This window comes from Eulemur rufifrons, chromosome 19, assembly GCF_041146395.1.
Source record: "Eulemur rufifrons isolate Redbay chromosome 19, OSU_ERuf_1, whole genome shotgun sequence".
NCBI classification, from domain to species: Eukaryota; Metazoa; Chordata; class Mammalia; order Primates; family Lemuridae; genus Eulemur; species Eulemur rufifrons.
This window is the reverse complement of record NC_091001.1, coordinates 43,216,208-43,229,840: the sequence shown is the minus strand read 5'-3', so window position 1 is coordinate 43,229,840 and position 13,633 is coordinate 43,216,208. Positions and strand designations below refer to the sequence as shown.

Sequence of the window (13,633 nt, the reverse complement as noted above, 5' to 3'; positions counted from 1 at the left end):
ATTCCTTTCTAGGCCTCTTTCAAAGGCAGTGCTTACGCTGAAGGAGAGAATCTGAGACTAGCCTAACCCAGCCCTGTCCAGCGGAACTTTCTGTGGTGACGGAAATATTCTATATCTGCTCTGTCCACGTGTGACTATTTAGTGCTTGAAATGTGGCACTAGTGAGACCAAGGAATTGAAATTTGAATTTTGTCTTATTTTAATTAATTTAAATTTTTGAGAAGCCCCAGGTAGCTGGTGGCTACTGTGTTGGACAACACAGGTCTAACTTACCTCTAACACATGCTAGTCTCTGCTTTTCAACACAGAGTGAGCAGTTTACGTTGCAGAAAGGCAAGTCCTTAAAGCATATCAAGTGCTTACATGGGTGGCAAGCCAGGGGTGGGAGGCCGCTGCGGCCACAGCAGGCACACACAGGCGTGTGGGAAGAGGGAGTGGAGGTGGCCTCCTTCCAGCTCATGGCACACCTCGGTTCGCCGTCGATATTCACCCACAGAACGGACAGGCCGTGGAGGCCCGGGAGAATGTGAAGTGCCCCCAAGGCTGGCACTTTAAGAAGAACTGGATTGTGGAGCTGAACCGGGCAGTGGACAATGAGGGTCAGTTCTCTGGTCAGGGTCAAGGGCTGGGGGTGGGAGTGCCTGGGGCCTCAACATCCCTGCAGCTGCTGGGGGCTGTTCTGGGCAGGCAGGGGTGTTGGATGCTTCCAACGGCCTTGGAGCAGCCAAGCTCTTGGTGGGATGGGCCTGAGTTCCTGGGGGTCCCCCAAATTCCAGAGAGCTGGGTCTCTACCTGTTCCATACACATGGCCGTAGTCTTGAGACAGCGCAGCTCCCAGCTGCCTCCCGAGGCATGGCCCAGAGCAAGGTCTTGGTTGTGGAGACTGAATTCACCCAAGGTAGCTCCAGGTTAGGAGCAACGGGCTGGAAGCCTGAAGGCCTGAGCTCAAGACCCAAGCTTTGCTGCTTACAGGCTGTGTGGCCTTGCGCACTTCACAGGATGTCTTTGAGCCCCACCTTCCTCATTTGTAAGATGGGCAGTTGGGCCCAAGCCACCCAGGTGACACAGTGTGGCCACACCCTCCTTCCCATGCCTCAGGGCCAGAGAGACCCTTGAGCTTGCCCCTCTAGGGCCCATCTCTCAGGCCTGTCCCAGACACCCAGCCTGCCGTCACCTGGGGACCCAGAGGCCACGGTCCTGCCCCCACAGGCTGGGAGTATGGAGTGGGGATCCCGCCCTCCGGCCTGCCCCAGGTCTGGAACTCGGTGGAGAAGACCTACCACTCGAGCCGCCGGCGGCGCTGGGTGCGTGTGCGCTTCCGGAACCACGGCAAGCTGGGCCTTGAGCAGGAAACCCTCTCCTTCCTGGAGCAGGTGAGGGGCCCACGGGCAGGGGCCCTGGCCAGGATGGCAGGGCAGGGGCCACCTTGGGCCATGGCTCGGGCATGAGTCTGCTTTCCTCCCCACAGCACAACCTGGCCAAGGGGGAAGAAGAGGGCTGGGAGTACGGCACCTTCCGCTCCAAGTTCCACCTGAACTCTCAGCCCCAGAGCCGGTTCCGCCGCCGCTGCTGGCATCGCAGGCTGGCCCCTGACAAAGACAAGGGCGTTGCACCCATATTCCTCCTGGAGGGGTCTTTGGTAAAGCCTCAGCCTGCTGCCTGCCAGCAACCCCACCTCCAGCAGAGCGAGGGCCCGACCTGGGTGGGGGCGGGGAGGACTGAGCCCCCACTCCTCAGGCTTGGGAGGGTAGGGCCTGCGAGTGGAGGCGGGGGGCCTGGTCTCGGGCTAGAAGAAGCACCCAAGAGCCTCAGGGGGGACTGTCCTGGGCACAGGCTATGGATTCGAAACAGCATGCTAAGAAGGAAGAGGAAGACAAGTCGTGGGTGGGCTCCATGAGGCGTATGCCAGAGGACACCCGGCCCCCCAACATGCCCTTCATCTACTGCATCTTCAACAGTGAGCACTGAATTGGGAGTCTGCTTGGGTGGCCCCAGAGGCCAGCAAAGTGGGGAAGGGTGAAGGTAGGAGAGCCAGAGGGCAGCCTGGGGGCACGCTGGTGGGAGGTGGTAACATGGCTCCTCTTTACCAGAGCCCCACTACTACCAGCTCTTCTGCTACATCTACCAGGCCCGGAACCTGATGTCCAACCACATCCTGACATTCCAAGGTAGGCGGCCTGCAGCTCTTGTCCCTGTCCTCAGGCCCTGGGGCCCTGTGACATGGCCACCCAGTGGTATAAAGAATGTGGCTCGGATGGGGGTGACAAAGATGCAGACCCCTCTTCCCAAGCAGCTCATGGCCCTGTTTGGGGAAAAAGCGTAAAAACAAAGACTACATGGTGGGGCTCCTCTTGAGGTATGACCCCAATGCTGTGGATTAGGAGAGCTGAGGGGGCTTCACCCCAGTGGTGACCACTTAGCCGGGCACTGAAGAGAGAGGAGTTGGCCCGGCAGTACTGATGAGACATGCAGGCAAGAGGGACGGTGGCATGCTTGGGAACCGTGTGCCACTCGTGGCTGAACAGAAGAGGAGGGGCGGGGAGGAGGCCCTGGGCAGGAGGAGGTTGTCCTCGGTCACGTGAGGGAGACTCACTAAGGGTTTCAGATGAGCTGTGTGCTCCAGCTCTGTCCTGTTAGTAGCACTGTTTGTAGGGAGCCAGGGCAGTGGGTGGCATGGCTTCAGGGATGTCTGCTGGGAGCTGTGTCCACTGGGCATCACCACCCATATGGAAAGGGCCACTCATTGCTGCTGGGGAAGGGCAGCCTCATGTAGCCTTGTCCCCAGAGGAGCCTCTGCCCTCCATACTGGTGAAGCCCAGGCCTCAAACATGGTAGGTGTGAAGTTCACATGGATGGAACCAAATGATCCCTTCACCTCTGGTTACATGGCCAGTTGCTCTGTGGCTTACGCTGATGCAGCCTCTGAGCAGCTGGCAGTGGCAGTGGCTGCCTGGCCTGGGCCTCCCTGGGTACCTGGGGCAATGGCCACAGCAGCAGAGGAGAGCCTCACCTGGAAGCTGGAAGACACGACTCTCTCCTTGCTCTCCACCCTACAGGGCCCTTCATTCGGGTGGTCTTCCTAAACCATAGCCAGTGCACCCAAACCCTAAGGAGCTCGGCAGGCCCCACGTGGGCCCAGACGCTCATCTTCCAGCACCTTCCTTTGTATGAGAACCCGCAGGACACCAAAGAGAGCCCACCACTCGTGGTGCTGGAACTGTGGCAGCGCGACTCCTGGGTAAGGCAGGCTGGGCTGAGCGGGAGGAAGACCTACCTTGAAGAGTTGGGGTTTTTAGAGGAAAATATACGGAAAGTACTCCAATGAGGCCTGCCGTGCAGAGAGCAACATGTAAACATAAAAGATAGCTGTTGTCCTTGCCTTGTCCTTTCCTTGTCAGGGGACGAGCTGGAACCCTGCCAGCTTGGCCTCCATGCTTTGTGAACTTCCACTCCCCTCCAGGGCAAGGAGAACTTGTGGGGACGGAGTATGTGGCCCCCGGTGGTCTGGCTGGATCTCCATGACCGGACCCTGCCTCCCATGAGGTGGCACCCCATTGTAAATGAGCTGGGGGCTGAAGAGGGTGAGATCTTGGCATCCTGTGAGCTGATCCTCGAGACTGAGGTACTGGGACAGGGCCTGGCTGGAACACATAGTGCTCAGCGTCCCCACACCCACCTGTCCCCAAGTCTCCACAGCCAGCAGGGCCCAGCTCCACCCCCTCAGGAAGGGCCTGGGCCCAGGAACCAGAACTTTGGGCTTGGTGATGCTGGCCTGCCCAAGCTCTCCCCCACCAGCTCCTGCCCAGGGGCTCTGCGGCCCCCATGGAGCCCTCTGAGGGACTCGCTGGAGTTGGGCGTGAGGGGCAGAGAAACAGGACAGCCCAAAGGTGCCCCATGCTCCCTTCTCTCCCACCTCATTCCTCCAGAGGCTCAGAGAGAAGCAGCTGCCAATCTTGAGTGTTCCCTGGAAGAATGGGGTCTACACGCTGCCCAAGAGCATCCAGCCCACGCTAAAGAAGATGGCCATTGAGGTGCTGGGGGGTGCCGGGTGGGCAGGGGGCAAGCATCACCCTGAGCAGTCTGGAGTGTGCTGGAGCTCTCTGCTGGTTCTCCCTGACTGCCCGATCCAAAGTTTGCACCCCAAGAAATGCTATTGGGAGATGGAGGGAGACAGGAGAGAAATGAAGAACAGAGGCTCTGATATAACACTGTAAATTATTTTACTGCAAATCTCTGCAGTGAGTAGTAGACAAAGGGCTGCAGCATTCATTATGGCATTTGAGGCTCACACCGCGCCTGCCCAGTAGGGACTACTTTCCAGAGAAGGAAACTGAGGCTCCAAGAGACAACATATTCCATGCACAGTGATATAAGGACTCAGGGACAGAGCCAGAATTTAGGCCCCGCCCTGTCTGACTCCCAATGCCAGGATGTTTCTCACCTCTTTTGAGCTAGCATGGAGGTCCTCACATCAGGACCCATGTGCTCTGCCACAAATTTGGCAAAGAGCAAAAGATGATCAGTTCCTCTGGGGACTGAAGACTTCCCCAAGATAGGCAACCCGGCTGGTTCCCACTCTGGGGCCCTGAAGTGGTACTCATGAGTAAGGTGCAGACATTTCCCTGGAGGGTGCTGGGTCACTGTTTGGCCAGAGTCCTGTGGGGCATGGGTCAACAATGAGCTAGATAGCATGAGACCCCTGAGAAACTGGGCACCCACTGTTTCTGTGGGCCTCAGAGGCAGCAGCCTCAGGAATTCACGCCTGAGAACTGAGGGCGGCAGGTGAGGAAGAGCAATAGTTGAGGGCTTTGGAGGACAGTGGAGGATGCAGCAAGTGGCCTGAGGGCACCTCCCTCATGGGGAGGGAAGACAGCGTCCAGGCTTGAGGACAAGCACCCATCCTCAGGATAGGGAGACCTGGCGAGTCCGCACAGCCTCACTCCCAGCCCTGCATGCTCCCTAACGCACCATCACTGCCAGCACAGACAGCCCCACGCTGGCCAGGACCCCACTACAGAGGCGCTGCCTGCCCCTTGCCTTGCCCTTCTCTGTTCTGGCAGATCTTGGCCTGGGGCCTTCGGAACATGAAGAATGTGAGCTCCCCACAGCTCCTTGTGGAATTTGGGGAGGAGTCCCTGAGGACAGAACCCATCAGTGACTTCCAGACCAACCCCAACTTCCCTGAGTCCATCCTCCTCCTCATAGTGGTAAGAGGCCCCTGGGCAAGGGCTGGGGCAGCTCTCTTCTCTTGGGGGGCCTCATGCTCCCCACCTGTCCTTGGGGCTGCAGTACATGCCCACGGAGGAGGCCTACGCGCTGCCCCTTGTGGTGAAGGTGGTGGACGTTTGGATCTTCGGCCAGGAGACTGTGGTGGGTCAAGCCAACATCGACTTCCTCCAGCCCTATTTCTGTGACCCCTGGGCTCAGGACTACGTGCCCCCACGGCTTCCAAGTACGGCCCTCTCTCCTTGCCCTTCCCCAGGCCTCACAAACAGGCCCCTGGGAGTGGGGCAAGGCGCAGACTCCCCTGTGCGGTTGGTACCCCTCCTCCTCAGCCTTCTGCCCTCCTGAGACTCATGGCTGTACTCTCTCCACACAGCGCTGGGCATGAAGCAACACCAAGACGTGAGTAAGGGCCTGGGGCCCCACCTTCTCCCACTGCTGACAGGGAGGAGGGGTGTAGACTAAAGAGTCCTGTTATCTGTGCCCCTAGTGTGAGGCCTGGCTGGACACAAGAACGCTAAAGCAGGGATGCTTAGCCCAGAATGCACATCAGAATCACCTGAGACTCTTAAAAACTCTGAGACCCAGGCCACTGACCAATTCCATCAGAACTGCTGGGGGTAGGACCCAGGCATCAGAATTTTTTCCAGCTGCCCTCACCCCGCCCCTGGGTGATCCCAACATTTTCAAGGTTCAGAACTACTGCTCTAGGGCAGCACTTGTCAAACTTTAATGTGCAGGAATCCTCTAGACATTGTCATCAAAAGCAGATTCTGGTTCAGTAGGTTGGGGTAGGGCTGGAGGTTCTGCCTCTCTGAGCCCCTTCCCGAGTCTAGTCTATAGCCATGGGCAGTGAAACGAGAACTCTGCTTCCTCTCCTCCTTACTCCCCAATCCTATGTGAATGGCAAGGAAGCCAGGGAAGTAAGCCCCAGCCTTGACTCCTCTCCTCCTTGGAGGTCAGAGCCAACGAGCGCTGTGGGCCGCCTGGCCTCACCTTGCCGACCCTCTCATTTTTCAGTTCCTAGAGCACCTCTACAAAAAGTTCTTCTTCAAGTCGAGCACAACCAAGGTGATGTAGGCTCAGCCACAGAGAACAAGGAACAACCCCAGTCAGTTCAGGGAGGTGGGGGGCTTTCCCTGCCCAAGGGCCAAAATGCCCCTCCTCCCTGCCAGGATCATTATGAGCACGAAGTGGATTGGTGGAGCAAGCTTTTCTGGGCCACGGGAGATGATCACAAGTCCCCCAAGTACAAGTATAAAGACTACCACACTCTAAAGGTTTGGAGGCCCCCAGGAGGGGAGAATGCTGAAAGAAAGATGGAATAAAATCTCCCACTGGGAGAGGCCAGCAGACCTAGCCTTGATTCCCTGGGAACCAACAAGTGAGGGAGTTCCCACGTTGTCTCCCAAGACTCCTGGAGACAGTTCCGCCAGCCACCCTGTCTAAAGCAGACAGGGCCGCTGACTGGGCAGATGCTTTGGAGCAAGACCCAGGAGCTGGTGGTCCCTCCATCTCCGAATCCCGGGAATGGTCTCCCTACCAGCCCGGGTCCCACACATCCCCTGCAGGTGTATGACTGTGAGCTGGAGGCTGTGCCAGCCTTCCAAGGCCTGCAGGACTTCTGCCAGACCTTCAGGCTCTACCAGGAGCAGCCCAAGTTGGACAGCCCTGTGGTAGGGGAGTTCAAGGTGTGTGTCCACCCCAGCTTGGCTGCCCCATCTCCTTGTTCCCTTTCTGTCCCCAGAGGAATCTAATAGAAGCCCTGGTTCTACAAGCTCATTGTGAGGATTGGGGAGGGAGGGCTTGGGAAAGTTTGGGGAGCAGAGGAGCAGAGAATACCCAACACAGGGACTCGGGGAGACCTCCCCTCACACAGGAAGGGTGAGGGCCTTCTCACTCCCTGCTCTGGCCTGTGCTGGGTCTCCCAAGGCTGCAGAGCCAGAGAACAAGTCCTAACCTGAGGTGATGAAAGTTGCAGAAACCAGCAACTCACCTAATGACCACAGTTCCTTTGTGCAGCACCCTCCTAAACACAGTGACCCCTGCCCAGCACCTCTGCTGCACCTGCCTCTACTGTCCTCATGGCCTTCTATCCCTGCCACCCTGAATGTGGGCTGCAGGTACCTCCTGGAGGGCTTACAGAGCTGGCCAGCACTGCCAGGCTGGGTCCCCACCACCTTCCCCCACCAGGGCCTTTTCCGGATCTACCCATTTCCTGAGAATCCAGAAGCCCCCACGCCCCCGAACCAGTTCGAGGTTTGGCCTGAGAGAGAGGACTTCCCTCAGCTGTGCTTGGTGCGGGTCTACATGGTTCGAGCTATCAACCTGCAGCCCCAGGACTACAACGGCCTGGTAAAGAGCAGCCCCACCCAGCACAGGTGCCTCCGACACCCTGCCCTGAACCCGTGTCCCGGAGCTCCCTCACACTGATACACATACTGCCAACTCCCCACAGGCTCCATCCAGCACAAGGGGCTCATTTCTGCCCCACTCCCACTCTCCCTGACCAACTGAGACTGACTCCCCATTTTCTATCCTTCCCTTGCTTATATCTGACCCAGTGCGACCCTTATGTGATCCTGAAACTGGGGAATACGGAGCTTGGCAACCGGGACACGTACCAGCCCAACACACTGGACCCCATCTTTGGCACGTGAGTTGCCCCAACTCACCCGATCCCACTTCTCCACTCCCACCCACGCCGTGTCAGGAGCCAGCGCCAGAAGACAAAGAACTCTCATGCTCCTCTCCAGTCTCTGAGGTCCTAGCGTGGTGTCTTACCCACTCCAGGTGCTCAGCAGACAGAAGATAAATGCATAGGTGGTCCAGTTCTACCCTGTTTCTCAAACTCTGCCTGGGAAGGGAGCTCAGAGCCTCACACCCCAGCCCTATCCCAAATTTTCAGCTATAACTGGAGATGGCTATTGGCGGACAGGAGCCTAGCCCACACTCTGCTCTCCACATTCCCCATGAACAAACAAGGAGGCGGAGCAGGGGCCAAGGGTGCCAAGACACTGGCAAGCGGGGCATGGAGACAACATGGCCCACAGCCTCTGCAGGCTCCAACACCCTTACCCATAGGATGTTTGAACTCACCTGCAACATCCCCCTGGAGAAGGATCTAGAGATCCAGCTATATGACTTTGACCTATTGTCACCCGATGATAAGATTGGAACCACCGTCATCGACCTCGAAAACCGTCTCCTGTCTGGCTTTGGAGCTCGTTGTGGGCTCTCCAAATCCTACTGCCTGTGAGTGGGCACGTCCAGGGCAAGGGAGTGTGGGTGGGGAGGAGTGAGCCCACCACTCCCTTGGGAGAGGCCTACATCCTGGGCTGGGAACCAGGGCCCAGACCCACCTTGTCTCCACCCATGCATCCACCACTGGTTATCCTGCAGCTCAAAGCAGTGTCCTCCAGGACCCAGACCTCCCCACCTCTTCCTCTCATATCTCCCCACAGGTCAGGGCCCTTTAGGTGGCGGGATCAGATGTCTCCAACCTACCTCCTGGAACGCTATGCCAAGCGAAAAGGGCTGCCTCCGCCTGTGTTCAACCCTGAGGAAGACTCTGTTTTTTACAATGGGAAAAACTTCAAGCTGAAAAGCTTTGGTGAGAAGTACAGCACACTGTCAGACAGCACAGACACATGCCTCTGAAATCTGTGAGGTTCCAGAATGAAAGAGCTGCAGATTGGAGTTGGGAGAAGGGGGAGGACAAGGAAAGATCTCCCCTGAGCCAGAGGGCAGCCCAGCACTTTCCCCTTTACTCCCGTAGAGGGCAAACAAGTCCACTCCCAGGCTAGGGTAGGGAGGGTGGGGGTGCCTACCAGGGTGATGGGAAGGCTAATGACCTCGAGATCCACTCCTTCCATCCCCTCCAACCCAGAGCCCCAACCCCCTACTGTTCATGGTTTGGGACCCAAGATGGAACGCCTTGCGCTGTACCTCCTGCACACCCAGGGGCTGGTACCTGAGCACGTGGAGACCCGCACACTGTACAGCGACAGCCAGCCAGGCATCGAGCAGGTATGAGACTGGAGGGGCCACTCCTGCCTCCTATGGGGGGGTCGAGGCTTGATCAGGAGATAAGGGTGCCCACCCACCCAGGACATAGCCCACTATGAGAGGGGAAGGCCAGGCTAAGCATTTGGGTTTGTACATGCACAGAAGACAAGTATGTTTTACTCATTAATAAGCCAGACGTTCCAGTGATAGTGGTGCCACTTAGAATGGAGAAATTCAGAGCTGGAAAAGTCATCTACAAGAAACGAGGCCATGCACCCCTGTGGGCGGCACTAAGAAGCCCTCCCAGCCAATGTCTCCGTTGCCTTCAGTCTCTGCCGAGGGGCAGGAAGGTGGCAGCAGCTCAGACAGTGCAGACATTACAGCCCTGGTTCTGGCTGTTAATTGCAGGCTGTCTCTTCTCCATGGCAAGGAACCCCAAACAGAGGAATAAAAATCCCCAAAGACACCCTAATTATCATTCACCCTGCAGCCACCATAACGGCTTATCTCATTCTCCTAATTTCTCAAGTTGATACCACATTATAGATACAAAGTCCTCTGCTTAGCATTTTTTTAAAAACCATTCTCATTAAACCTATTTTCTCAAACAAGGTCAACTTCAAAAGAATAAAATCAGGTCAGGTACTTTGAAAGAACACATCTATTTTCCAATGTTGGCAGTTCTGCCCTCACGTTTTTTCTCTTTTCTCACCATTTTTGTCCCTTATCTTCTTTCTTAGACCTCTGTACGTTGTGGCTAGCCTTACATCCTTAGGTTGTGGTTACAGAACATAAAATGATCTGGAAATCTGGACTGATCATCTAGTTGCCTCATACTCGGGGTTACTGAGCTCCTTAATAAATGAAGTCCCCCAATCTCAATCTGGCCATCTAGCATGACCTGCTGTGTGGCATTAACCCTCCAAATCCCGGTCTTAAGTGAAATCCCAGCACCACACCATCCGCCTCGAAGCCATCGTGCCCTAACCTCACTGCACTATTCCCTCAGCCAAAAAAGGGAAGAAAAAGGAAAGTGGTGGGGGTCACCTGGGGCCTCGCTGATACCTCTGTACCCAACCCCTAAGCGTTGGGAATGCAGCCTCAGTGGACCTCAGAACCTGGGACAGGGACCCCCAGACCAGCCTGCTGAGGACAGAAGCCAGCAACCCCCAACCGCTCACCCATCCTAGCTCGCCTGGAATCCTAGCTCTCAGGGAGGCTGAGGCCAGAGGATAGCTGGAGCTCAGGGGTTCAACACCAACCTGAGCACAGTGAGACCTCATCTCTACCAAATAAAAAGAAAAACAAACAAAGAAATACACAAAACAACTAATCTATCCTGGCTCTAGGGAAAGATACAAATGTGGGTGGATATCTTCCCTAAGAAGTTGGGGCTTCCTGGCCCCCCAGTCAACATCAGCCCCAGAAAGCCTAAACGGTGAGTGACAGCCCGTTTCCTAACTACTGCATTTCACAGTTCAGCCTCCCCTGGGTGCAGAACACCACTGTCCTCAAATGCCTAGGTGTAGTAGTTCTTTCCTCTACTGGGAAGGGAAGCTCTACTGGGAGCTTTCTTCCCCTGAATTCCCCAAATTCAGCAAGAGCATGGAGGGCAGCCTCCCAGGCCTCTCTTCCCTCACTAAGGCTGCAGCTGGGGAGCTATTCCTCAGCAAAGCCTCAGAGCACAGTGGCTACAGGTATGAGCTGCGCTGCATCATCTGGCAGACTGCCAACGTGGACCTGGTGGATAGCAATTTAAGTGGAGAGAAGACGAGTGACATCTATGTCAAAGGGTGAGTGAGAGGAGTCAGGCTCCGGCAGAGCCCCTGTGGTCCCCCAGTTCTGTCATTCTGCTGGGGCTTCCCAATCCTGAGGGAACACCTCTCCAATTCTACCTGTGTCTGGTGCCAGCTGGGTAGCCCTTCCCACAGGGCTCCAGGTCAGGGATGGGGACAGTACACATGAACCCCAGGTGAAAGGACTCTGGCCCCAGGTGGTTATACGGCCTAGAGGATGACATGCAGAAGACAGATATCCACTACTACTCCCTGACTGGGGAGGGCAACTTCAACTGGCGGTTCATCTTTACCATGGACTACCTGGCAGCGGAGCGTGTGTGCATCCACAGCCAGAAGGTAACAGTCCTGGGGGCGTGGAGGGCCCCCAACATACAAACAGCCTCAGGATCCAGGACCTCCTTCTCCCCCACATCCCCTAGAGGCCTGGCGGCTGTTCCAGAACATAGGGAACATGTCCTCAGGCAGAAACTCTTTCTTGATAATCCATCACTCCTGGGTAGTGGGCTAACAAGATATCCAAGGGACACTCTTCTGCTATCCTCCAGGATTACATTTGGAGCCTGGACCCCACATCGATGAAGTTCCCAGCCCGGCTCATCATCCAGGTCTGGGACAATGACATCTTCTCCGCTGATGACTTCCTAGGTGAGGTCCTGGCACAGGGCTTATGACCACAGGACAGGAAGCTCCTTTTTTTTTTTTTTGAGACAGAATCTCACTCTGTCACCTGGGTAGAGTGCAGTGGCATCATCATAGCTCACTGCAACCTCAAACTCCTGGGCTCAAGTGATCCTCCTGCCTCAGCCTTCTGAGTAGCTGGGACTTCAGGCACATACCACCATGCCAGGCTAATTTTTCTGTTTTTAGTAGAGATGGGGTCTTGCTCCTTGCTCAGGCTGGTCTTGAACTCCTGGCCTCAAGTGATCCTCCCACTTCAGCCTCCTAGAGTGCTAGGATTACAGGCATGAGCCACTGCACCCTGTCGGGAGCTCCTTCTTGCTGACAGCATTTCTCTGGGCTCAGGGGTCCTGGAGCTGGATTTGTCTGACATGCCCTTCCCAGCTCGGCACGCCAGCCAGTGCTCCATCAGGATGATGGATGCTGACTCCAAGTGGCCTGCCTTCCTCCAATACAAGCACTTCTCCCTCTTTAAGAAGAAGATTGTAACTGGCTGGTGGCCTTGTCAGGTCCTCGACGATGGCAAATGGCGCTTGTCGGTAGGAGCTGGGGAAGGTGCCTATTGAATAGGACTGCTCTGCCACATAACTTGGCTTTAACAGACTTTTGGGGACCTTAACTAAATCCCTTTTCCTCTCTGGAGCCCGGGATGAGGTCCTAAAACTACCTCACTCCTGCTATCTGAACTTGGCCTCCCACCACCTGTGGTGTTCCTAGGGCAAAGTGAAGATGACTCTTGAGATGCTGTCTGAGAAGGAAGCCTTAATCAAGCCAGCTGGGCGAGGCCAGTCGGAACCCAACCAATACCCTACACTTCATCCTCCCCTGTAAGGGTCCTATGGGGCAAAGGCACCCAATCCTCTGTCCTTAGTTTGCATGGGGTGGTGAGCAGTGGGCCTACACGTGGAGAGGGGTAATTACTTCCTAACACCGCAGCTCTATCGGGAGAGAACAGACTTGAGGGTGGGGTTCGGGGTAAGCAGAAGTTGCTTTTTTGTTTAAAAAGAAAGCTCTTTGCTCAGGATTACTTGACCCAAAGGTTCCCTCTGCCCTCTGTTCTCTGACAACTTTCCTGTTCACGGACAGACGCACTGATAGCTCTTTCAAGTGGTTTCGGTCACCTGTTCGAAACATCTGCCGTGCTTTCTGGAAACGCTACCGCTTCAAACTCCTAGCCCTAGGGGTCACAGTGATTATAGCACTTCTGCTGTTCAACTTTATGTATTCAGCTCCGGTGAGTGGCAACCATAGTGACAGGGAAAAGGCACTGGCTGGTCTTGAGATGACTCTGAGGAGAGCGCCTTCACGTTGCTACCTCAGGCTAACTGTTGTCTGTTCTCTCTAGCACTATTTGGCCATGCACTGGATCAAACCTGAACTTCGGCTATCTCCTCCCATTAAAATATTCAACATCATCACTCAACGAAACACCAGCAATGCCGACTCTTCCATCCTCCAAATCCCAGATTCGAACCTAAAGCCTATGATAGACCGTGAGTTCAAACTCCTCCAGGGACCCAAGAATCACCTGAGTGATATTTTCCCAGAACCTCCAGCCCCGTAAGACTAATTCTCCCATGTTTGCCTGGCTTTTCTCCCCTGGCTACCAGCAGCCCTGCCCTTGAGCTTCCTACCAGTTCCTTGTTTCTGTCGTTGGGACACATGCAAGGAGCTAGGGATATTCTGGCTATTGTGTTCAAAAACCACTTTCAACAAGAAGAACAGAGCTGTAATTTTCCACTGAAATAAACAAGTTTTATGACAGAGAGCCACCTTGTAATTTGGGGGGATTGAAGAAAACATGAAAGGCTGAAAACGACAGCCCTTCAGACAAGACTCACAGGGACCGGGAGTGATATCATCCTTACACACCACCTCTAGTCCACAGAGTCTCTTCACTCAGAGGCTTTGAAGTCAGAGGACAA

General features: G+C 55.5%; 1 protein-coding gene across 1 annotated transcript in view; it reads left to right on the top strand.

The window, feature by feature from the left end:
- FER1L5 (fer-1 like family member 5) overlaps positions 1 to 13,272 on the top strand; it is a 52,680-nt gene extending 39,408 nt beyond the window's left edge. Inside the window, exons 27-53 of the mRNA XM_069494353.1 lie at positions 497 to 599; positions 1,210 to 1,373; positions 1,469 to 1,639; positions 1,834 to 1,957; positions 2,091 to 2,168; positions 3,057 to 3,238; positions 3,461 to 3,622; positions 3,927 to 4,031; positions 5,061 to 5,207; positions 5,290 to 5,452; positions 5,600 to 5,625; positions 6,244 to 6,294; positions 6,399 to 6,503; positions 6,795 to 6,914; positions 7,417 to 7,578; positions 7,788 to 7,879; positions 8,308 to 8,478; positions 8,688 to 8,836; positions 9,113 to 9,252; positions 10,581 to 10,669; positions 10,929 to 11,024; positions 11,225 to 11,366; positions 11,576 to 11,675; positions 12,054 to 12,247; positions 12,426 to 12,535; positions 12,795 to 12,942; positions 13,054 to 13,272. Of these exons, the coding sequence (XP_069350454.1) occupies positions 497 to 599; positions 1,210 to 1,373; positions 1,469 to 1,639; positions 1,834 to 1,957; positions 2,091 to 2,168; positions 3,057 to 3,238; positions 3,461 to 3,622; positions 3,927 to 4,031; positions 5,061 to 5,207; positions 5,290 to 5,452; positions 5,600 to 5,625; positions 6,244 to 6,294; positions 6,399 to 6,503; positions 6,795 to 6,914; positions 7,417 to 7,578; positions 7,788 to 7,879; positions 8,308 to 8,478; positions 8,688 to 8,836; positions 9,113 to 9,252; positions 10,581 to 10,669; positions 10,929 to 11,024; positions 11,225 to 11,366; positions 11,576 to 11,675; positions 12,054 to 12,247; positions 12,426 to 12,535; positions 12,795 to 12,942; positions 13,054 to 13,272 (3,513 nt within the window). The remainder of the gene's footprint in view (positions 1 to 496; positions 600 to 1,209; positions 1,374 to 1,468; positions 1,640 to 1,833; positions 1,958 to 2,090; positions 2,169 to 3,056; positions 3,239 to 3,460; positions 3,623 to 3,926; positions 4,032 to 5,060; positions 5,208 to 5,289; positions 5,453 to 5,599; positions 5,626 to 6,243; positions 6,295 to 6,398; positions 6,504 to 6,794; positions 6,915 to 7,416; positions 7,579 to 7,787; positions 7,880 to 8,307; positions 8,479 to 8,687; positions 8,837 to 9,112; positions 9,253 to 10,580; positions 10,670 to 10,928; positions 11,025 to 11,224; positions 11,367 to 11,575; positions 11,676 to 12,053; positions 12,248 to 12,425; positions 12,536 to 12,794; positions 12,943 to 13,053) is intronic.
- Positions 13,273 to 13,633: the final 361 nt, after the last annotated feature.